Below are 25244 nucleotides of genomic sequence, written 5' to 3' on the forward strand. Positions count from 1 at the left end.
CTATCTATCTATCTATATATCTATATATCTAGATGAATAAAGGATTCACTCATGGGCTCAGGGGTCGATTTAGTAAAACGGCCACAGCTCATCTGTTACCCTGCAGGACACTTTGGCTTTTCTTTACTCGGCCCATAGATCAAACAGTGACGCACGCCCCGACTCTTACTGGAAACACACACTCTTCTGGTCAGTAGGGGCTAAACGGGGGGCTGGAGGGAGGAGATCTGCAGTTGATTAGTCAGATTAAACCAGTTTCCATGGTGACACAGTCATCAAGTCTTTCACATACCATCTTCCTCGTGCAAATAAGTCTTGCCTGCAGTAGTTTGTAATGTTAGCAAGATCTCTCTCTGCACTGCCAAATGATATTTGCTGATTCGCCTGAGGCCAAATTTGTCTGGGCAATATGGAAAACACCGAGTAGAGCTGGAAACAGAGTCCCCCAGACCTGACTAATTGAACAGTTTGTGTTTATCCATGTCTCAGTCTGTGCTCGAGTTCTTGAGTTCGGGAAATTTAAAGCAAGAAGGGGTCTTATTAAGTGCTAAGCAATTTTTGAAATCCCATTTGCTCTTTTTTTGTAACTTTTAAACCATATTTCCCCTGCCACTGGAGTTTACAACTTTCTGGCTGCCTGCTTGTTTTTGGCAGCTGTTGTAACATTTAATCAATTACTTTTCTTAAGTACAATTTAGAGGTACTTAAACTGATATTAAATACTTTTTATTGAAGGCAACTTTAAAAAGTACAGAACATTTAAGAAAAAATGTGAATATGTGACAGGTGCATCAGAGTTTAGCACACACAGCAGATTTGTATGCAGAAGAAGTACTTTTGACATAAAAAGGCCATTTTGCTGAGTTATCTTACTAGGTATTGAATGCAGTACTTCCACTTGTAATATAGTATTATCTTATCCCAAGAATTGGTGCAAGCTCCCCTTTCACACAAACACCACCACAACTGCTGCGATACACCCCTCCACTCCCCTCACCCCGACCTCTGGAATCTCGTACTTCTCATTTAGAAGAAGGGGAGGGAGGGCAGACATGGTCAGACGTGCGGTGGAACCCGACTGGATGACCCTTTTATTATGTTAGCTGTGTGTGCCGGTGTGAGGATCTTTTTCAGGATATGTGTGTGTGTGTGTGTGTGTGTGTGTGTGTGTGTGTGTGTGTGTGTGTGTGTGTGTGTGTGTGTGTGTGTGAAATGTGTATCTTGTCTTATCATAGGCCTTGACCATCTATCCACATAATCTGCAGACATTGAATTGAGGATTACAGAGGATTTGCTCAGAGCATACTGAGCCTCAGCTGAAGTTGTAGATTTAGTTTGTTTGTCTGTCTGGAGCCCCTCAAATAGAGGAGACCTGGTTCGTGTTATAGTAAAGTCGTGACTCTCCTCATACATCTGTACACTGCAAGGCCATAGCGGCAAATCCTTCAAGCCTGGAACAGCTTGAAGAGAGAGAGAAAGGGTGAGATTTGTGTACTAAAATAAGTGAAGGGGCGGGGGATTTAAAGAAAAGACACAGGGGGTGTTTCTTGCCCCTCTCTCCCCCTTTTTTTTTTTCTCTCCCTGCTGGTCTCCTTGGTCACACACATCCACACATCCTCACACACACACACACACACACACACACACACACACACACACACAAACACTGACGAAGGCTCAGTCCTGCTATGGCCACCACCATCACCGAGGAGAGCTCTCCGGTCCCGGCTACCATAGCACCCCAGCAGCCTGACTTGGAAACTAGCGTAGAACCCGGCTCAGCAGTGAAGCCTGAGCCCAGCGAGGCCCGACGGGACAGAGAGGAAAAAGAGGATGAGGAAGAGGAGGAAGTTGGCGGAATCTCTGTTCAAGGGCAGGAAAATGCAAAAGGGCAGAGTCTGGACCCGGAGTTGGTGGAGGAGAGGTTCAGGATCGACAGGAAGAAGCTGGAGAACATGTTGTATGGTGAGAGAGCTGAGATGTTCATAATACTGTCAATACCATGCACATAGTCTCCGTATCTTTCCACTGCCACTGTTATCACCTTCATCTTCACACTCTTCCCTATCAGCTTTTTTTTCCACATTAAATGTTTTTTTTAGAAGTTATTTTATGACACTTACATTCTGTGCTGTTTATGTGTATTTGTGTGGCCTGTCTGCCTGTGTGTCTGATGTTTGACACGCGTTAAGATGGGGAGGCAGATCCCTGTCCCTGTGTAACCTTCCTCCCAGCCTCCGTTATCTACCTGACCCTGTGTGTCTGTCATGGGCCTCCAGCCGTCTGCGTCCTTGTTGTCACCATCGGTTTAACTGCCATCCACTAAACTCCTGTTGCAGTATCACCATGATTTATGACCAGCAATGGCTTATGCATTCAGATTTTTTTCTTTTTTTTTGCTACTATCATTGGTGTCTGGGAAGCAGAGGTAGCAGCCTCCGTTAGTTATCGCTGCTTGGCAGGTTTATGACAAATGCCTCCCCTGTGTTACTGTGGAAACTCTTTCTGTGTGTGCTACCGCTGCAGATAGAGGCTGACGTTTGACTGTTTGTCCTCACGCAGACTGTTGATGGGAAAGCTGGAGCGAGTTCAGCTCAGATAACTGTGGGCTGTTTTAATGCTCGTCAGTCAGCCAGTAAATGTTGTATCTCATCCCGTCAGGTGAACCTGCCAGACTGCACTTGAGACTTCATGCTGAGGAGTTCTCTATTTTATTTTTTTACACATTCCTTCTTGTTCTTGCAGTTGTTTTTTTCATTTTTTGGTCAAGTGGGAGGTCTTTACGTCAGCAAATGCCATTGATGTGATTAGCTGTCTCTAGGCTAATTTGTGGTTTCCCCCACAACCACCACCTTCTCTATCCAGCCCGCACTGTTCTCTTCCCATTCCTCAGCTCTGGCCAGCGTAACCCCTAGTGATGAGGGGGGGTCGAGGGCGTTCCCGCCCCCCCCCTCCCCTACGCTGTAAATGTCACCGTGGAGCGATGGCCTTTTAAAATTGTTTATGTTCCCGGCAGCCTCTTGTTTCAGTCGCTTGGCAAAACTCAGACGGGTCAACATTTAAATGTTGACTTTGCGCACATGCTTGATGTTGAACACTTGTGCTGTAAACAGAGGAACTTTGTGCTGCTGACCAACACAACGTAAAAAAGCACACTGCAGGAATTCTGAAATGTGTGCTCTTTATCTGTCTGCTCTTGTTTTCAATGTTTGCTTGCTGTGTGTCTTTCAGCTCCAAAGCATGGAGATGGTGAGACAGGAGAGGAGTTTTTTGAGAGAGTAAGTAGGAGTCCACACAAGCTTTTTATTCATAACAAAAAAATAATAATTCTAGCTTTCCTCAGTGAAGGCCAAAGACAATCATTAGTGCACACAGATTGCAGGTTAAATGTAGCTTCGAAATCAGTTGGAGCATCATCATGTTAACATTAGTTCCATACTCTGCATCCAGTAATTACTGGTTTTATGGAGGTGATAATTACAGTCTTTGAAGTGCAAATGAGGCTTTGTATTCTTATGTGGAAGAGATCTGCTGTGATTCGGGATGGGTTTATGTGTATGTATTCCGATATGTGTGGCGATTTGTGGCATACAATGAGAGCTTCTTTATTTTCTCACCCTCTCCCATTGTTTGTGCTTCCACAGGTGATGAGAGAAACTGACACTCAGGTGAGATGGCCGTCCAAGCTGAAGATTGGAGCCAAGTCAAAGAAAGGTGACACCATATCAGTGCTCTGTGTTTTGTTTCCTTCCTGTCGTAGATATTTCTATGTTCCCATGGATTGGTTTACCATTGCCCATATACTGTAACTCATTTAAATGTATAGCACCTTAACTGAACTCCTTCATCCACCTAGATCCACATGTGAAGGTTGAAGGGAAGAGAGCCAATGTTTTGGAAGCCAAAAAGAAGATATTAGAAGTGCTGGAAACCAGGGTGAGGGGCTGTGGTGCATGATTATTTGTCTGAACAGTCAAGTCAATAACGTATATGATGACGTGCTTTTTACATGGTTTCTACTTTGCTATAAGAAGTTATTTGGAAAATCTGTTAGTCATAAAGTTTAAGTTGTAGGAGGAAGATACTTTGAAGCGACTGTGTGCATAATGGCAGGATCTTTTTCATGATGAATTTGCACCAATGACAGGACAATGACATCTTAAGGCGACCAAGTATTTGAAAGTAATCTGCAAAAATGACATGGTATTTGTTAAAATGCAGGTCAACAAGGTGACTTTAAAGATGGACGTGGCCTACACAGAGCACTCCCACGTCATTGGTAAAGGTGGTGGAAACATCAAAAAGGTGATGGAGGTCACATCGTGTCACATCCATTTCCCCGACTCCAACCGTCACAACGGTACGGGAGAAAAAAGCAACCAGGTAACAATCTGTAATGCATGAGACACTAGAGCAGCATTTTAATGAGCCACTGACTGCTGCTTTGACAAGACACATGAAGCAAATGAAATACAATATTCATTTGCTTATCAACTTCTACCAGGTCTCCATCGCTGGACCCATAGATGGAGTGGAGGAAGCCCGGAGGAGGATAAGAGTGAGTGGTCAATGTACAGTCTGAGCAGAGACTGCCCGTGATCGATTTTTATTTGTCTCAAAACGCAATTTCTTCACTCCTGTCAAGTCCCAGCAATCAATAAAATGATTAATAGAACGGCTGGCACAAAGAAGACAGGTATATTTGTCAAAAAGCCACTGTCGGTCCCACATCTCTTTATTTTCCCCCTCCGCTCTCTATCTCCTCTCCGTCACACTCTTACCCTTGTTTTCCATTCAATCTTTCTTTCCCTAGGACCTGCAGCCATTGTCCTTGACCTTTGACCTCCCAGTCAGCCTTGTGCCCCAGGCTCTGCCAGATGCAGGCTCCCCACTCATCCAGCAGGTCGTGCAGACGTTGGGGGTCAGTGTGAGCTTCAGGGCCGTGCCACCTCATCCTCAGGCACAACCCAACTTCTATGAAAGCTGCTGCACCGTCTGGGGCCTGCAGGGCAACGCAGCTGCTGTCAAGGTTAGTGTCAAACATTTAAGAGTCAAATGTAATCCACTTCGCAGTTCATGCACATTAGAATAAGGTCTAAATGATGGCATAATATATATACGTATCATCACCTTGCAGAAGGCAACCTGCATCCTGATGGACCTGTTGCTGGGGTCAGAGGTCACAAGCGGCATAGTGAGCAGCCAGATGGATGTCACCTCCCAGCAGCATCTCTTCCTGTTGGGGCAGAACGGAGCTCACTTCCTGAGCGTCATGCACCAGACCCAGACCCAGATCATCCTACCAGACCTCAGTGCTCCTCAGAGCCCTCCGTCACTGCTCATCCAGGGCAGCCCAGACGGAGTGTGCCTGGCTCGGCAGCAGCTCATGGTACAGGGGCGATGATTTGTTTTGTTTGCACGGAATTAAATAAAGAACAATCATGTGACGTAGCAAGCACATTTGTTCGTTTTTGTTTGCTGGCATGTGTCAGAATGTATTTTTCTTCCTTGTATTCGTGTTTTCTTAATCTCTTGTTGTTTGACATTCTCTGTGTGTATGTGTCTTTGTTTGGACTGACATCTAGGACTGTCTGCCTGTGTGTTTGATGTTTGACATGCGCGAAGACGGGGAGGCAGATACTTGTAAACTGGCTCAGATGATGCAAAACCTGGGAGTCTTCATTAGTGTCAAGCCCAAAGTGAAACAGACCAGCAAGGTACAGCTTTTATCAGTGCTTTGTCCTTGTTAGAATTACATCGCCCCTGTCTTTAATTAAATTGTAATTTTGTTTTGGATGCCTACCAGTCTCATCTTTTTTAATTCACTTTCAAACAGGACTACACTATACAGCTTGCAATTGCTTATTTCACTCGCACTGGATTAAATAAGACATGTCTATGAAATATTTCTAGAATGTTCACTTTGATTTTGAATGCAAAACTACTCTCCCCTGTAGTGTTGTATACTGTGGTGTGTTGAATACTGATGTACCACTGTGTATATTTATCAGTCAGTGGTGGTGAAAGGTCTGGAAAGGAACATCTCCTGTCTTTATGAGGCCCGCCGTCTGCTACTCGGGTTGGATTCTTGTGAGACTGCCAAGGTAACGGAGATGACCCCTGACCCCAAGCTTGCCGACAGCGGGCTGGCCAGCTATTGGCTCAACATGTTGCTGCAGCAACTTCGTCTCTCCGAGCAGGGTGAGCATGCACATGTCATATATATCTTTGTTGGTGTGTTTGCACCCAAATGTCATGGCAATTTGAAAAGCCACTAGAAATGCAACATAATCATATATGGCAAAATCTGTACGCTTAACTTTTTTGTGCAGTCTCTATTTATCAATACATCAACTTTTCTATATCAGCTATTTGTTTAACCTATTAAGTGTTTAACCCCATTTTTTACATTTATATTCAGACTGTGTTTTATGTGCACATTCAAAATATGATGAAATGGATGGAAACTTGTGTCTGTTTTGATATGTTTCCCTTCTTAACTCAGTAGTACAAACTAATAAGATCTTCACTCACTGTCATGTCCACTTTCTTTGATCAGGCTCCGCGCCAGCGATCACTCCAGAGCTGCTGACTGGTATTAAGCTCCGCCCCTCACCTCCACCAGGTCTCACCCATCACGCTGATGAGGGGAGGACAGGACTGAAGGGAACAGACAGCCGGCCGCTGGAGAAGGTTTGACACTGTAGTTACAAAATAAATCCATCCTGATAAATAAACCGCAAAAGAAATCAACACTAAGCATCAAATTCTCCTACAGATCCTAGAAAATGAGGACCAGTGTGGCCAATCAGAGGATGAGAGCTCTAAGGTTGTGGTGATGTCATCATCTGAGGTGTCTGATGCAGTCAGCAGCATCTACAGGGTGGGACTGATGGGGCGGAGGGGGAGTCTGCAGAGTCCTGAAATACCCAAGGTTTTCAACCACGGCAGACGCCATTCAACAGGGCAGGCGCTGACATACAGGTGAGCATTAGATAGAAAATAAACACCTGTTTCATCACTTGTTAGGTTATTGTGTAGGCTTACATTAATGCTCTGATGAATAATTGAACTAACTGTTAACAGTGTAATTCAAAGTAAAACCAAGTCATAGCCTAATTGTTGACCTTAAGGTGACCAAGGTTTTGTCTCCAGATGGAACATGGGTATTCACTGTACATGTTTTTGACTTTAGCGTGGTTAATACACAAACAAACACACACACACACACACACACACACACACACACACACACACACACACACACACACACACACACACACACACACACACACACACACACACACACACACACAACTATATTTTCCCTTTTTGTCTATCACTGTCCTTTTGTGGTTCCCGGATAAAAAAAACTTTGCAGTGCAGTTTTCATGGAGCAGCTCTCCCTTAATATAATCCATAATAATAAAGCATCAAAACTCTGTCTTTCAAACCCTCCTGTAGTTTTGCTGCTGTTGCTCTCGGGAAATGAATGTTGGACATAACTATCACAGTTAACCTAACCTTGTCTTTCCGACTGTGTGTGTGTGTGTGTGTGTCCATATCCATGTGGGGTTTTGTTTCCTGAATGTGCCAGATTGCTGAACACAGAGAACGAGGGAGTGAGGAGTGAGCGAAGGAACAGCCTGAGGAGAGATTTGGCGATGGCTCAGGATGTTCGCGCTGACTCATCCACGGCTGAGGTGAGGAAAAACAGGAATCCGTGATCTCTGTTTCCTCATAAAATTGATGCACTCCATCTATGGACAACCTTATTTGTATACAACTAAAGAAAATCAAGTCTTTATGAACCCCTAGAAACTGATGACACTGAAGGTGTTATAATGTTTTTGTGAGAGAGACAGAGTAGACAAGATGTAGCACCTCAAACTTCTTTACATCAAACTGTAGATGAAAAGATAGATTGAAAACAGCAGGAAATTATTTTTCTTATGTGACCTATTGATTTGGACAACCCTGACCCGAGTGCAATTTGATTTTGAGAATTGATTTTCGGGTTTCCTTGCTTCCCTTCTTATTTTTCATCGCTCACTCTGAAAGGTTTCTGAGTGGAGGATTAACAAGTTTACTGCCACAGCAGCAGGAAGTGTTAGGTTCCCCCTGCCTGTGCTCAGCAACCAAAGAAAAAAAAGAATTCAATTTCATGCATTATTTACCCTCTCTATTTCTTGTTTGTGCTTTCTAGGATTATGACTATGAGAGGAAGAAACTGATGGCAACCAGAGGTTAGTGCTCCTAAATGTTTAATATTTCTTCCTGTCCTTCTGTGGTTTCAAGAGCTCTACACAGGCTGCTGCAGCGACAATCATGTCACTGCTAAGCAAACATTTATTTTCTTTATTGATCTAGTTGCTGTATTCTGCAGATATATATATTAAAACACATTTTGCAGGAGAATTTGGACCAACATGTCTACTGTATATTGTTGTTTTGCTTGTCACACAGCCACCTATATACAGCCAAGCTGTTGTTTTTGGAGCTGAACACAGCACAGATTGGAAAAGTACTTAAACTTAGCTCCTCAAACAACACTAAATCAAATGAATTATTTAGTTTGTTGTACAAGTGCACAAGTTTTGGTGATATTGTTGACAAACATGATTTAATATTATATGATTATCCAAGATGAAGTGGCTTATTTAGTTTATTCAAGTATGTTATGGAGGCAACACATTCATTTCACAAGCAAAGGCAGGCTTGTGATAGAGGGGGCCAGTTTCAGTGCTGTTCACTGCCAAGACAACTGATGAAGGGGGCCTGTTTATGGGCTGCACTGTGCCAAAATTATAATAGAATCGCACCAGCACTCCCACTGTATTCACCCGTGGGCAGAAACACAATGCAGACAACACACACATGCATGCAGACAAAGCTGTGTGTGTGCCCAAATAAGCACACATGCACGCACACGCACTGTAAACAGTTCCTCATCCATCATGCAGAATGAGATATACTGGGGAGATCTGTAGCCAAATGGTACTAAATTCCCTCAGTGTTGCTTTATGGGATTATGAATTAGCAGTTTGAATGGGCCATCTGCCTCTCAGTCATTAGGACACCCATATGCCAGTTTATGAATGGGACATATACTCACATAAACACACAAATACCACACAAGTGACAACCCACTAGTTATAATCCTATTGAAATCGCACTCTTTGGAGTGCTGTTGTAGTTTTAGTTTTTTTTTATCACACATTCACATGTCTCGTCCTGTTCTGCTGCCAAAAGAGGCCCAGGGTCACTTGTTTGTCATTTGAGAGGGTGTATCTGTCTCTGTGTATCTGTCTCAGCCATTTGATTTGTATTTAGTATGCCACATGCTGGCAGGGAGAAGCAGTGTTCGTGATTAATTATTTAACACCTGAAATCAGCTCGTTCAATTCAGAGGAGACGTCGAAAACCTGCAATGCATTTTCATGATGGACTGACTGAGGCTAAAGAGTATGCATTGTCGTGTGCTTTAAAAAAAAAATCAGTGTGAATTCAATTGTTTTTACTCAGTGCAGCTTGTAATTAAAATTGGATCAATAGAGTATATGTAATGTGTGTGACAGTCGTAGTGTCAAACCCACACAGAATTATCACCTGACTCTACCGTTTCCTTTAACACGGAGCATTTTAGCGTCTTTCAGCTTGTTGTTTTGGTTTAATGTAACTTCCTAATCAATGTTGTTTCCAGGCACGACAGGAAGCTGCTTTTAGCAAAACAGCTGCTTTTAGAAAAACCCACTGTGGGCTACCTGTCCAGCACCAAACAGCAGACAAAGGGTGCGATTTTTTGATTCTGTTTGTATGTTATCTCAGCCATGCAGAGAACGCCTGTGGTCACAGAGGTCCAGACGCCCACTGACACCTGGAGTGGCCTCGGCTTCTCCAAGTCTATGCCAGCCGAGGCCATCAAGGAGCTCCGCAACATCAGCCGACGCAGCTTCAAACCCTACATGAGCATCAGCCAAAGCCAGCAACAGGTACAAATGAGCATCACGCTAACATAATGTCAGCTATAACAAACTTAAATATAATGGACTTCCAACCTAGAATGACTCATTTTACTTGTTAATTTTAGCTAGGAGGCCTGACTTTTGCTGAACTTTTGGGATGCAAATGCAGTTTTTCGTTGCAGTGCTGTTAAACAAGCACCCACTTACACATTCTGATTGAATGGTAATGCTCTCTAACAGTTTAAAGCACTTAGCTTCACTGTGTGGTAAGCACTGCCGATTTGTACGCTCACTTACCTGGGATCAGATATCATCAGTCAACACAGCCACTCCTCAGCAGCCTGTTTACCTGAGCTGTTTCATCCCTTCTCCCTGGCTCTGTAAAAGTCTCTGTGACTGCTCTGTATCCTGTGAGGGAGACGCAGACTCACTTAGGTTAATACGAGCAAGAGGTATTCCTCCAATCATTTTCTTCTTACACCCAGCCAGCTGGGAGGAAGCATCTGCTATGCCCATTGCATTGATCATTTCCAGTGAGAGTGTTACTACCACAGGTCAGCCAGCAGGGCAAATGAGCTTTCTCATTAAATCTTTGGATCTATTGATGTCTAAACTCCACTAAAACGCCCTCACACTTGAGAACATATGATGACTCGTAACTGTTTGACCTCGAGCCCTGACAAAGAGAGGAGAGATGAAAGAAGGGCACAGTGACAGAAGTACAAGGTGCTGCTGTGAAATGTTTGCAGATGAAAGAAGAAATTGTTAATATTTAATGTCTGTCTCCTTCTAGTCATGGGCTGCTCAGATGGCAAAGGTGTGTAATGCAAGCGACTGCGACAACTGGAGGGACAGACGTGGATCCACATATTCATCCCTTCCTGTCTCATCCTCCTCCTCCTCCTCTTCCTCCTCCTCCCCCTCCTCACCCCCGAATACTTTTACCTCTTCCACCTCCTCCTTCCCCGCATTTGCATCCTCAATGAATAGAAGCAGGAATGACAAACCCTGTGAGTATTTTTTTAAGCTTGAGGAATCAGAGTGTGTCACCTTTCAAATTTACCTCTGAACTTTGACCTTTGATGTCTAGCCGAGAGCTTCCCGGGCAGCAGCAGCTACTTTGAAGGCGTGTGCTCATCGAGGAGGGCGTCAACCTGCAGTCAGCGGAGCCCCTCCCCTCAAATGATAGACGACCTGCCTGAGCTGCTCAGCCACCTGCCTGAGCTGCTCAGCCAACTTGGCCTAATCAAATACATTGACGTGTTTGAACAACAAGAGGTAAACTGATGTAGAGGCTTGCAATAAATCCGTCTCTGAGCAAACTTAAAAAGAACAAGTTCTTTTTGGGGGTGAAAACAAAATGTCATCATCACTTACACATGCGACACGCTGTGTGAGAGAACTTTCTGCGAGCAGATATACACAAACAGACAAAAGCATTACAAATCATGAATGAGCATTATGATGCAGCTGCTATCTGTTCTCATCCAGATTGACTACCAGACATTCCTCACTCTGTCTGATGAGGATCTGAAGGAAGTGGGCATCTCCACCTTTGGAGCCAGGCGCAAGATGTTATTGGCAATCTCAGGTGAGAATCTGATGTCCTCCACCTGTTAAGGCGGTAGGTGGCGCTCGCCTCCTCTCCTGATAACGTTTTAGTTGTTTATCTTCCTATCCAGACCTGAACAGGAGCAAGAGGAGGCTGTCAGATACACCTGCAGTGAAGCCTGGCTACTTGGAGGGTGGTGCTAGCGGCCGGCTACCGCGAATCATGGATCTAGAAGTTGCGGCTCAGAGTAATGGCTGGTGAGATGAGACACCCAGCAGCTCTGAGCTCCACCTGACCGACGTGGAGCTATTTAGCGCCACGTCTATTTAAAAAAAACAAAAAAAAACATAGATAAGCATTGAGTTGCCTGAAGAGCAGCATACATTATTTGAGTCCAGTGCCTTTAATCTACAGCCAAACCCCAAAGCTTTTAAAACAAAACCAAGACAAGGAGGTCTTCCCTTCCACCAAGAAACAAACTGTATGAAACACAAAGGACCATGTTGATCCTTGGTATTGTCTTTCATCATCATGAAGTGTTTTTCTCATGCAAACTATAACTCTGACCACGTGTTTAAATTCATGATAACCACTACATCCATGTAATTGTAAATACATATTTACAAAAATAAATGACATTGTACTATGCTAGTGACGATAAATAAAATGTTTGGGTTATCTATCTAGACTGTATTTTTTGGGGGCCTTTTATTCTTTTATCGGAGAGTTGACTGGAGATGAAAGGAGAGAGTAAGAAAAATTGTGAATGAAGATTCAAGAAAGGTCCATGGCCAGACTCAAAGCAGGGCCAGTCGGTGACTTAAACCGCTAACCCACCGGGGATCCCCTCTGCAGTGTGAACTGGTCCTCTACTCAAAGCCAGTATCAGACCAACAGAGGGCACTGGTGTCACACACTGCGCTTATAAATTCAAGTCACATTTGAGATGCATGAAAATAATGGACTTGTTTCAGGAGCACACACAGTGGTAACTGCATTAGAGCTCCTGATGGACAAGGTGGAGCAGCAACAATCAGATGGGGGGGGAATTAGAAAGCCAAATAGGTAAATGCATTTATCGGTGTGAGGGTAATGTGACACCTTTTAATGTGGTTTGGTCTCGCCTGACTGTTCACCTAAAAGTTCCAATTTAATTTATCACTGTTGACAGGAGCGAAGGCACTGGAACGGCTTATGAGTTGTTTCCTGTTTAATTTTTTTAGCGGAGGGCTACACCCAGCAATTTAGTGCTATCAGAGGGACAACACTGGCAGAGTATTAACCAGACCGGAATGATATCTCTCTAAATTAGCAAATTTGGAATAGCGTTGGCTACTACATCGAACCGTATGATCCAAGAAACCTCCACAGGGGGGTCGTGAGGGGGTCTGATTTGTTCACCAAGCTGGCTGGTGAGCAGCTGAGCATGAAAGAGAGTACGAGTGGAAGTGGTGGGCTGTGACAGATTAGGGAGAGATGATCCCTACTTATTACAATGTCTCTGCCAATTACATAGACAGGCTTTAGACCAGTGATCCTAAAATCTGGTCCTCGGGCCCTGAAGCACTGCTGGATTTCCTTTCTGTCAGGTAGTTAATTGCACTCCCTTGTGGTTGCGGTTCTAAATCGGTCCTTGATCACACAGCGAGAAAGAAAACTACCTGGAAGGATCAGCAGCACTCTTGACCCTGAGGAGAGCCACTTGGACTTTCCACCTGCTAAAGTGGCAATTTTGGCACATAGCAGCGTTATATGTAGACACGCAGAAAGGAAACTGTGAGCAGCCTTCATTTGCTCCCTGGTATTTTTTATTTAAGTGGTTGTAACTTATCAATATTAACAAGATGCAGTATAAGTTAAAGTTTTATATCATTGGAGATGGGTTTGAGAGAGTGATGATACAAATTTTAAAACTGCTCTAATCAAGATTTTTATATTAATAATGGATTTAAATACAAAACCTAAAGCCTATAATTTCCAGACTCTGCAGTTCCCCACAGCATAACAGGGTTTCATTATCTATCAGTTTATTGTTTTGGTTTCATGGCCAGTAACGGATCTGTTTTGCTTGAATCTCACCGCTCTCCTCACCAAAGGTTTCAGCACTCAGTTGTTTTTAGCCCAAAAGACCTGAAAACCAACTGTATGGTACCAAACGACAGGCAGACAGCGACTAGCATAGTGGAGCAATGACCAAACAACAATATCTCACATTAAATGGCATATTTCATCAAGCTGCTCCATTTTGTCCCAAAAAGGTCCACCAATTGATTAAACTCCCCCCCTCATCGTAGCCAATCACTGGTCTCCATGGTGACGAGGAGCCAATGGGAGGATCCACCAAGCCATCTGTGGATAATAAAAAAGCAGCAATAGAGAAATGAAAAAGAGGAACAAAGTGCCCCGAGGCTAAAACACAACCACGCAGCTCACTCACTGAGATGGAGATGGAACTCACTCCAGGAGAGTGAGTGGGAGAGAGGAGGGAAATAGAAACAATAATTAGTGAGAACGAGAGTGTGTGTGTGTGTGTGTGTGTGTGAAGACAGCAAGGGTTGTAAGTGAGCGCTGGTGTGTGCCAGATGTGTCTAGTGGTGGCTGAAGTTACAAGTTAGAAAGAAAAATAAACTAAAATCTAAATGTGACTCTTTCGAATCTTGATTATTTGAATATATCCAGCTTGTTCCTAACCACGTTGCACCATTAATTCACCTTTTGTGAATTATGGGTGCAACTTCCCGTCCTTACTTTCACTGAGCTGGTGTCTGCAAGAGTTATTGATATGCTACAGATACAAAAAGTAAGAATCTACAGGCCAACTTAGCTAGAAACATGGGGAGAGAGCAATGTAAAGGAATTATAACATGCTAAGTAGTAGGCTTCTGTGGTTCTTGTAGGCTGATTTTGTTACTGTTTTCCCATCTTTGTTAGCCGGTCGCTGGTGGTGGCTTCATATTTACTGAACAAACGTGAGAAGGGTATCAATCTTCACATCTAACTCAATAGGGAAGATGGACGTATTTCCAAAACTGGCCAACGTTTCCTTCAAGGTGTTATAGGCTGTGTTCCTACTTAATTCATATTACAAAAAATATAGGAAAAAGGGAGGACACCTGCAACATTCTGCAAACTCTCCCAGACACAGCTTCAGTGAAAGGATTAACTGGGCCCATAATTCATGCAAGGTGAGGAATAGTGCGTGCGAAAAAAGATGAACTAATGAGACATTTTCTTCATAGCTTTTGTCATTTAGCCTGAAGACAGAAGAGGACGCTGCACAAGCCAAGGAACGGGATGATTATACACCCTCCACAGCTTCTGGCATAATTTAATGCACATAGTTAAGCCCATTGTCTATTGTACCTGACAGAGTGTTGGGAACTGCTGAATAGGCTGTTTCAAGCAAGAAGATTTGGTCGTCCTGTTAGCGTCTGATTGTTGTTACAATGTGTTTTCAAAGTGCTGAGCGGGCTGTTTCAGGCCAGTGGGGTCATCTGTTCCATTAGCCAGTAATATTACAAAAACACTCATTAAGCTTTTATGTTCTTTTGGGCACTGCTGGCTTTGTGATTCTCCTCTCTCAAAGGCAAGTGATACCAGTATTTTTTGCTGCAACCATTTATGTCTGCTTCTAACAGGGGAGGCTGCTTTCTCAAGGTTGGAAAAGGTCAGAAATGATGGAGGGCTTTGATTGTTCTACTGCAGAGAAACCCGAGCTTTAGAGAAAATAAAACTAAAAAAGCACGAGAAAACTCATATAAATGTGTGGTTTCACGGTGAGGAAAGAGATGTGTTTTTATTTCATCATGATTTGGTGAAATAAGATGAAACGTGAGGCTTGTGCTGACAATGGAACATCAGGAGAACAAGAGAGACATGGACACACACCTGCAAGGTTCAAAAGACACCCAAAGTGCCACTTTACTTAAATGTTCAAAGTTACAAATAAAAGTTCACTTAGTTGACATGGTGAGGATTTCAATTTTAAATCACGAACATATCCAGTGTTTGGGAGGCTGAACAGAGCCTCTTCTCTGCTCACCCGACTTCATGTTTCCTCCCAGCTCAGGAGCAGCTTCTTCCTCTAGTGTCTATTCGCAGCCAAACAGCCTCAGAAGCCCTACTGTCCAATTAGTAAAAGAACAGCTGGCCCAAACGCCGCAGATTTGGACTGTTGGCCTCGTAGTTCGCTTTTTCTACGCAATGCCACTTCCTACCTCCTGAGATTGGGAGAAGAACCAAAAAGACACTAGACATAGCATCAACATAGCAACAAAGTATTGTAGCAGCCAAATAGGCATCACTTTCTGTTTGAGATGCATAGAGCTAGACCTGGCCAGGTAAATCTCTCTTTTACAGAAACACGATGAGAAACATGCAACAACAACGACAATACATCATTTATCTCATTGCTTCCTGGACTTTCTGGGACATTCAAGATCAACGATTAAATAATTTACAATCCTCCATGAAATAACAGAGTGAGAGGGAGTATCTCAGAGCCTGGGAACGTGTTATGGGAACATCTTTGAACACTGGGAGGAACCCGACGCTGGAACACAGAACATGAGAATGAAACCGCTGATGGAAGTACAGGGAGGGTTTAATCCACAATCTGGCCTTCCTGGAGGAAACATATTTACATCCAGTACATCAGCTAATGTATCTGGGCTCACAGACTGACCAGAGGCTCTGGCATGGACGTACAGAGATAGAAGAAAGAGGGACAGATTAGGAGAAAGAAGGATATAGAGGGAGTAATAGAGAAAATAGAGAAGGGATCCATGTTAGAAGAGGTTAAAGATTGCAGGTTTTTTGGGGAAGGCAGAGGCAGAAAGTGGACAGCTTGAGCAGAAATCGGACAGGGTCTTGACAGTGGTTGATGAAATCTAATAGGTTCTCTTTTTTCCATCTGAAAGTGAAACGCTTGAAAATGAAGAGGTCAGATGAGGTTCACTGAAGAGAGAGATATGGATAAGGGACAGAGATCACAAGAGCAAGTTCAGGAGCCAAAAGACGGACTGCTGCCAAAGTAACTGGAGGAGGAGACATTTGAATGGCTTCAGATCTGTGCTGAGTTTGCGGAGTTTCCTGGTCGGCTGATGGCAGAATAAAATGGAGCGGAGCTACCAAATATAGCCAATCTCATCATCCTTATCGTCTTCCTCGTCCTCATCATCCCAGATGGCACCTCTGGGGTGAATCCGACCCCGTCTTTTCTTCTGCCGGCTCCGCCCGCTCTGTGATGGCTCTTCCTCCTGGTCGTCCAGGAGAATGACGGCACCGCCGCTGCCAAAATCCCCCGATGTCTCCTGGTCCTCATCTTTAGGGAGATTCACAAACACAGATAAACTTACAGGTTAGAAGCACATAGAGAGTAGTGTGGGACCAGGCGCTCACGGTCACCCTTTGCACAACCATTGAGTTTTTTAAGAAATGCCAAAATGCTTTTTGGCACTGGTGTTACATTCTGGTTGAGTGGCACTTACAGTGTTAAAATCAGTTTGATGCACTTGTGTTTAGACTATCAAGCAAAGAGCTGCTGCATTGCTACCTGTTTGTTCTATGCAAGGCCGAACCTAGAGAAATCCAGGCTGCTCCAGCCTGAGGCCACTCAGCCAGAGTTAGATGAGCTCGTTAGACCGGAGACAAAGGACTGCGGCTGTCAGTGTGTGTGTGTGTGTGGCGCCGGAAAGACACCTCATCAATATTGGAAGCTGCAATTACTGGCTTTGGACTAGACTGGCATTGGAGTGAGCCGTAATCTGTGACTGTGAGCTGGCTGTTTGATTGGTAATCAGTATATCTGCCTGGATCCTTTCTGGCTAATTATTGTTCTTTTTTTCCAACAATGGAATCCCTCGGCCATTGATTTGCAGCAAAGTGTTTCTATTGGCTTTTTGACCATTCTCTTTGCATCTCCCCCACTTGCTTGTTAACTATGACTTTGACATATCAAAGCACTTAATTATATATATTCTTTGTCTAAATGCATAATGTTGGATGCCAACATCAGCCAGCAGTTTAAGCTTTTATTCTCCTCTAAAAGATGCAAAATTACTCACTGCCACAAATTCACGTATATAACCAGTCTTTTGACACTACTAACTGCTGAGAAGTGTGACAGATTTTCCGTCTTGCAAGAGGCTGCCTTTTTATCAAGGCTACATGAGCAGAATATCAGAGGAAGATCAAATCAGAATATGACTGATGGTACCGCAGCCAAACAGGCTCCAGAGGCGTGCCTAATGTTATCTTTTTCCTAAATGATCACTGATGACTAGGTACCGGTAAAGATAAAGAGAGACAGGGAGAAATACTGAGCAAAGAAAAAGAACAAAGTTGAAATGGTGGTAAGTGTTTCAGTGGTACGTCATGTTTTAAAGAGAAGCATTGCAGTCTCTCTTGTAGCAGCAGCAGATTTCGAATCGAGATAAAAGACAGATATACAGCAGTCCACCTGGATCAAAGCATTAGCTCTGAAAGGCAGCTAGACAAATGGGAGCCAATAAGGGCAAACACAACACAACCAAAACCCTTGTACCTTTAAGTGAACATGTGGGTGTGTGTCTGTGTCTGTGTGCCCTGTGTGTATGTGTGTGTGTGTGTGTGTGTGATATGGTCTTACCGCAGTTAGGGTTGCCTTGTTTTCTGGAGCCAGCGATCTCATTGCCATATTTGTCCACACACCAACACTGGCCGGTGCTGCCGTGACACTGGGTTGATTTGAAGTAGCCCTCCTCAGTACAACGGGGAATATAAAAGCCTTAGGATGGAAAGAAAAAAAAAAGAAAGGAGGGAAGGAGGGGAAAAGGTTAGTGAAAGAAAGAAACAGCCATATGAAAAGGTGGGGAGAGGGTGAAGAACATTAAACTGTCAGAAATACTGAGGAGGGTACACTGATCCCTCCTCAGCAGAGGTAGCATGTGGTGTAGGTGTGACCAAAGTTGTTGTGCATTCACAGAGGGAGATCAACAATCAATTACTGCTGTGAAGGTTGCAGGACAACAACCATACATCCTGCTTAGGGGGAAGCAGTCATTTTCAATAACACGCATACACACACACACACACACACACACACACACACACACACACACACACACACACACACACACACACACACACACACACACACACACACACACACACACACACACACACACACACACACACACCCTTAGTTCTGTTACCTTCATTTGACCCAGCCCAAGCTAATTTTTCAAGCTGTTTTGTTGTGAGCTGGAACATTGAACGATCTGCCCGGAGGCGATAGAGGACATGTGTACAAAATGTTAAGATGTGCTTTACAGTGTGTGTGTGTGTGTGTGTGTGTGTGTGTGTGTGTGTGTACCGTGTGTTTAATGCAACAGATTTTTTTTCTCGACTTGAAACTATTTAAAAAGGGATCCCATAAATGTGTCCGTTTGTTTGCATTAAAGGTGTCATGTAGGAGTTAGTGACTGACAGCTGTCAATCATCCAGACTGACCTATGAGGCTCTTCCTTCGACTCTGGTTCTGGATCCGGCTCTTCTCAGCTTGGCAGGGCAGTCCTACAACCAGGGAGCATTCACAACAGTTTAATTGTTAGAGCTTGTTTTTTTTACCAGCATTATTTAACTGAAACGGCCCTTTCTACTCTAGCATATTATTGATTTTTTATATTGGTCACCCTTTCATTCCTCTGTGAATTCTCCTAAATTGCCTGTGTCCTCACATTGACTACTGATTTTCAGTCACTGCCTGAATTTATTCTGTGTCCCCCTGAATCCATCATCCGCTTAAAGGACCACACTCTAAGTACAAAATGCACATTTTTACAAACAACTTGTACCAGTAATTGTACTAACTATATATTATATTGGTTTTCTTGTTACATTATTATTTAATTTCAATCAATTATATTTCTCTTGTGCATTAGTCTCAAATTGTTTTGCTGCTTACAACTTATTTTTGCCTTTGTCCTTCTTATTTACATGTCAGTTTCTAGCAATCATTCTTTTATTATTCAACCCTCTCCCCCTCCTCACCCTCAGATTTCTGAAAGCAGTAGCACCACTCGTTGTTCGACAGCTTGCCATCCTTGAAGGAGTCGCAGGAGTTGAAGAGGGGCTTCATGCACAGCTCATACTTGTCCAGGTAAATGGCACTCAGCTCTGATTGATCCAGCAGGAGGTCGAAGTTCATGTCGAGCTTGTTGAACATCCAGCCCAGTGAGTCCTTACAGATGGGCAAGATGCTAGTGTCAAAGTCTGGAGGAGAAACAGATAATGGAATTTTTGAAGTTGAACATTTTTTAAACTGTAGAACATGTCCAGGTCACTTACATCTGTATCTTTTTCAAGTATCACACTGAGATCTGAGTGTATCTGAGAGCATGCGGTGTCAGAGCTGACATGTTCAGACATGTTGACATTACAGAGAACAGAGCAGGGTTGCTGTCAACAGCTGCTCCCATAAGGACTGAAAAGCGTGGCTGTTCAACAGGAAAGGGCTGCACACACACACATTTGTGTGTTTGATGTACTTACGTCCAGTGGTGGAGTCAAAACTGTCAGAGGATTTGAGGTCTCTGTTGGCGTCGAGGTGGAGAACTCCAAACCAATCCTTTAGTCTTGCAGCTAGACTGTGGAGCTCTGTGTCAGTGCAGGCTACACACACACGCACAGACACAGACACACACAGACACACACACACACACACACACACACACACACACACACACACACACACACACACACACACACACACACACACACACACACACACAGAATAATGAGGATCGGGGAAGTTGTCAATCTGCAGCTGTCATCAGAGAAAATAAAACAATTCATTTTTTTTGGTCCTTATCAAACTTTAATTTAATTTCTGCTGTGTGCTTTTCCTCTCTGTGTCCTTTCTTTTCCTTTCCTTATCTGGCTCTTCTCGTTGAGTAAACATAGTGGAGTGATATCCACAGTGGAGCTGCTATCTCTTGACAGTTACCATAGGAACCCAACAATGAAATTTCCTCTTCTGCTGTCATCTTTATCAGTTTACCATTGAGTGTTCTTGTTCAGATGAATGATTTTCATCCAAGTGGGGAAATACCCACTCACGGTCACACACAGTCACAACCAAGGGGCAAATGCCAAATGTCATTTTGCAGTGAGAGGCCACTTGATTTTACCCAGGGCAGAGAATAATCTGTCTTTTTTTTGTTTCTATTATATAAAAAATGTATTATGATGATTTTATCTTATTGAATTTATTTTCCTGTGTAGAGTTAGGGGAAGAGGAGGGGTATGGCGTGCAAGGCTGCAATCAAATCCGGGATGTCGGGTTATATGGCATGAGCTGTAACCACTCAGCTAGCCAGTCTTTGTGTTTTTATGTGTGATCACAATCCTCTGCGCAACAAAAAAGAAAGCTGATCCAACAATGTCATGAAAGTCGAGGCTGCTCTCCATACTACTGCCCAAAGAGAGCACAAACACTGACAACAATATTTTTAATGATACCCAGAATAAAATATAAGCCAGCCTCTGTCTGCTTAACAAATCCCTCGTTCCTTCAGCTCTGTGGGACTGACAGGGTCTCTCTGCATTCCAAGCAGACCTCTGCCTCCGCCTGTCTCCATCTGCGGCTCTGTCTGTCAATCTCTGTCTTCCTTTCTCTTTCTCTCCTGAATTTGATTGACATATATATATTTTTTATGATTCTGTTTCTTTTGAGAGCTTGATAAATGTGCCTGAAGGACACAAGTCATTATCCACTTCATGCTGAGCCTTCCAATGCAAAACGCTCCAGCTTCATCCTGCCTGATTTTAAATGCAGAGGGAGGTTGGTAGCATTCCCGTGGCTAGGGGGGCATAGAATCCCTCGGCGTCCCACGGGCCCACACAAGCTTTATACATATGCACATATGCATAGTATGATAGGCCTCAGTGTGGTGTTTTAAAACTTCAGTAGACTTGTTCCAAATAAATGTTCTGTTCCTTACAATCAAAGTACTCCTTCAAATTAAAGCTGTATATATATATATATATATATTATATTATTTTATGATAAATAACTTATTTGAGGAACAATGCATCACCTAACACATATATGTACAGATACATAACACATTAAAACTGGAAAAGTTTTTAATGTGTTATGTAGTTCAGAGAAAAAGTTGCAAAATCCGTCTGCTACTTCAGCACCAAGGACAGCGCCGTGGTTTTATCAACACACAGCACAGCGAGAGACGCTTCTGAAAGGCGCTGCGGTGCGTCTGGAGGAATCATAAGCATTCACAAGAGTGGCCGCGATCAGCTCCGCCGGCACAGCTGCACCGTTGGAAGCTTCTGATATTTCAGAATCAAGGTTGGAGCCATGGATTCTAAGGGGGTGAGTTATGGTCATTTGGCTAACAAGGGAGACGGCATCTGCTTTAACCCCCCCCCCCCCCCCTTCAAATCAGCAACTGAACATGCAAAGGTTTTGAATGTCCAAAGAGTCATGTCCAATTACATATCAAAATTATTTGATCTTGAGGATAACTTCCCACTGTGACTCTCATGCAAATACACTGAATCCCCTCTCTCTCTCTCGCTCTCTCTCACACACACACACACACACACACACACACACACACACACACACACACACACACACACACACACACACACACACACACACTCACACTCACAGTTACACACAGATATTTACTTCCATAGAGAGAAGAGAGCTGATCGGTCACTGTCTGTGAGGATCACACTTTGCTTTCAGTGGATAAAGTCTTCTGAAGGTGCATTCAAGTCACACATGTGAGCATGTCACACACACACACACACACACACACACACACACACACACACACACACACACACACACACACACACACACACACACACACACACACACACACACACACACACACACACACACACACACACAAACGTACCTAGACACACGTACACACACAGAAGGTTGACAGGCAAGAGAGAGATGTTTCTGTTTCTGTTGAGTCACACTCCTCATTCTGTTGCCAAACCATGTTCTGCACCCTAGCAGGGCATACACAGAGACCCACACACACACACACAAATTTTAAAATAATAGTTTGGGATTGTGTCATTATTGCAGCTGCTATAAAACAGAGGAGGCCCCAGGAAACAGACTGGAGCTAAGGAGGGGACCAATGACATCTATCTGGCTGGCTATCCGTGTGACATTACCTCTGGAATACCAAGGTGTGTGTGTGTGTGTGTGTGTGTGTGTGTGTGTGTGTGTGTGTGTGTGTGTGTGTGTGTGTGTGTGTGTGTGTGTGTGTGTGTGTGTGTGTGTGTGCTTTTGTGTGTCATATCCCTTCAAGACCAGACGGATAACATTTCAGAGTGCTCTTCATTTCCATGGTCTGGAGCAGAGAAAGAGAGAGCCGAAATACCAACAGCAACAACAACGTTATCCATCTTCCTCTCCTAATTAGAATTCTTCCTCTGGCAGAAGTGGAGTCTGTAGCATATTGCTCCAGCTTTATCATTCATTTATTTGACCGTTCCTCATCCCCTCACCAAGTTTTCCTTTCTGCTCCCACTCAATTTCATTCACTCTAATTTCCCAATCCCTCTCTCTCCTTTATCTCTGTCAATTGTCTGAGATTCAATAGAAGCCACTTATCACACCTGGCTGTACCTAACTCGGTTCCTCTTAAACTTAGAGGACCACTTAGAAAATGCCTTGCTCTTCTGTTTCTTTCTTTCACCTAAACGGTTTTGAGTGCTTAATTTCCCATCTCTCCCCTCACACTCCCCCTTTAGAGTCTAAAGTTTCTGTTTTTCTCTTTGATAACTGCTCCCTCTGTCCCTCTGCCCCTTTTCTCCACTTTTTCCACTTTCGTCTCCACTTCTCTCTTTTCCTCTCAAGTATCTTGGACTATGCACTACACCCAACAATGAGTCCCGATGGGCCCCTCTAATCTCTCTCTCTCAGAGCTGAAAACATTCACACACTGGAGGACACAACATACAGAGATAAAATGGCCTGTTAACCATCTCTCTCTCTCCCTCTCCCTCTCTCTCTCGCTCTCTCTTTCCGAGCCACTGCAGGGTCAGGCAGGCTTAAAGATGTCAGACGCACAACCAGCATCAAAGCCCATCCACAGGCGGTTACAAAGATTACAGTTATGGCAGAACTGGATTTGATGTGGGACTCAACAAGTGATGTTGCTGCTGTCAGTAGGAAACCCAATCAAGTGTCTCAGAATCACAGCACAGCACAACACTCAAAGTTTGACTTAAAGAAAAAATGATTAATTCCCTGACTGGAGCCAAGGTTTTAGATTGACAATCATGTTATTTAGGTCACTTTGTCCATGTTGTTCAGGCGGCTATAGACAGGCTGTTCAGGCCAAAGGAAACAGGTATTAGATGTATGCCTATGGTATACGGACATTTTAACAAGACTAAGAGTCTTCAGCCATGCTAGTGTTGTTGACTGTCCAAATCTTCTTTTCAAATACTGTATGCTAAATCAGTGTTCCCAGACTGGGGGTGGGTATTCCTGCAAGGAGTCACAAGATAAATCTTATGGGTCATGAGTTGATTAACAGGATAGGAATAAAGAAAAACATGGTTGTGCTTGACTGTTCTCTGACAGTTCTCTTTGCTTTCTTTGTTGTAAAATGACATGGTGATTAATATGTGTTTAGAAGGAAATACAACTGTTAAATGTAACACAAGCTACAACAGATAGTGATATAAAATCTGTACCAGTGAGAACAGCTAGAAGCCTTTGCCTATGAAGTTGCCATTTCAGAATAATAATTTGAAAACAGGTGTATCCTTAAGTGGACATGCTCACATGCACAGAGACAGAGACAGAGACACGGGGCTAAAGTTGCCAGAGCTGGTGTCATCTGCTCCACTTCCAATCCATCAAAGTTTGTTTCTACAGTGAACTTTTCCAAAGGATGAAGTGGTAGCAGTCAGCCAGACACACCGGCTGCTTTCACACAGGACAAGAAGCAAAATCGATCAGAGCTGCAGGTCAAATATCAAACACTGAATCATGGCTGGGAATTACCTTCTTGTTCGTCTTCCTTCCTCCCTCTTTTCCTCTCACTTCTGCTGTCTTTCATGTCTGCAAACTTAGATCAGTAGAAACTGGCAGCCAGGAAAACCCACAAGCCATCAGTTTTTCACAGACTGACGCACACATAAACTACCAGCTGTATGCAGAAAAGTAAATCTCAGCTGCAAGCCAGCATGTATGATATAATTTAGAAACAAGTTCTCCTCTACCTTTCTGGCAAAATAAGGCACATTAAGAAACTTGTCTAAATATGATGAAACCCTACCCGTTTGCATGTTTGGGATCGATTTGGACAGTATGAACCATAATAAACCAAAACACTACTCACTGAGATGCATCAGAATCTGTCCTTCCGAATCACACAACATCTTTGTCTCCTACAAATCACATTTGTATAATATTAATTGTCTTAAGTTAAAATGTTAAGGAGGAAATGTAATTGTTGCCAGACACCATTCAATGGCAAGTTCTGGGATATAATGCAGGAAGCATAACATCCTCATACTGATGCCAAAGTGTGGAGGCCAGCAGCCATGTACAAAGCACAAGATGTTGACTGTTGTCAAGTTGTCTTGTTCAGGATACAAAAACATTTGGAAATAAGTTGGTTCGGCTCACTTCAATGTATAGCACTGGACTATTTTGATAAAGAAAAAAAGCCCTTCAGATT

General features: G+C 43.5%; 2 protein-coding genes across 3 annotated transcripts in view; one reads left to right on the plus strand and one right to left on the minus strand.

The window, feature by feature from the left end:
- The first annotated feature begins 1688 nt into the window (after positions 1-1688).
- Positions 1689-11778, plus strand: bicc2 (bicaudal C homolog 2). The gene is made up of 19 exons (XM_054598103.1): positions 1689-1965; positions 3232-3278; positions 3645-3714; positions 3857-3936; positions 4222-4383; positions 4505-4558; positions 4814-5029; positions 5138-5389; positions 5586-5717; positions 6012-6201; positions 6560-6693; positions 6779-6984; positions 7598-7703; positions 8207-8246; positions 9829-9992; positions 10759-10975; positions 11056-11243; positions 11457-11556; positions 11648-11778. Exons 1-19 carry the CDS (start codon positions 1689-1691, stop codon positions 11776-11778), a joined length of 2766 nt encoding a protein of 921 aa, XP_054454078.1.
- A 3659-nt stretch (positions 11779-15437) lies between these two features.
- spock1 (SPARC (osteonectin), cwcv and kazal like domains proteoglycan 1) overlaps positions 15438-25244 on the minus strand; it is an 88697-nt gene continuing 78890 nt past the window's right edge. For both annotated transcript variants that reach the window (XM_054597642.1, XM_054597643.1), the window contains exons 8-12: positions 20050-20169; positions 19549-19770; positions 19009-19071; positions 18146-18283; positions 15438-16840 (exon numbers count right to left, since the gene is read on the minus strand). In XM_054597642.1, the coding sequence (XP_054453617.1) occupies positions 16644-16840; positions 18146-18283; positions 19009-19071; positions 19549-19770; positions 20050-20169 (740 nt within the window). In that variant the 3' untranslated portion in view covers positions 15438-16643. The remainder of the gene's footprint in view (positions 16841-18145; positions 18284-19008; positions 19072-19548; positions 19771-20049; positions 20170-25244) is intronic.

The sequence above is a fragment of the Anoplopoma fimbria genome, chromosome 4 (assembly GCF_027596085.1).
Source record: "Anoplopoma fimbria isolate UVic2021 breed Golden Eagle Sablefish chromosome 4, Afim_UVic_2022, whole genome shotgun sequence".
Taxonomy (NCBI): domain Eukaryota; kingdom Metazoa; phylum Chordata; class Actinopteri; order Perciformes; family Anoplopomatidae; genus Anoplopoma; species Anoplopoma fimbria.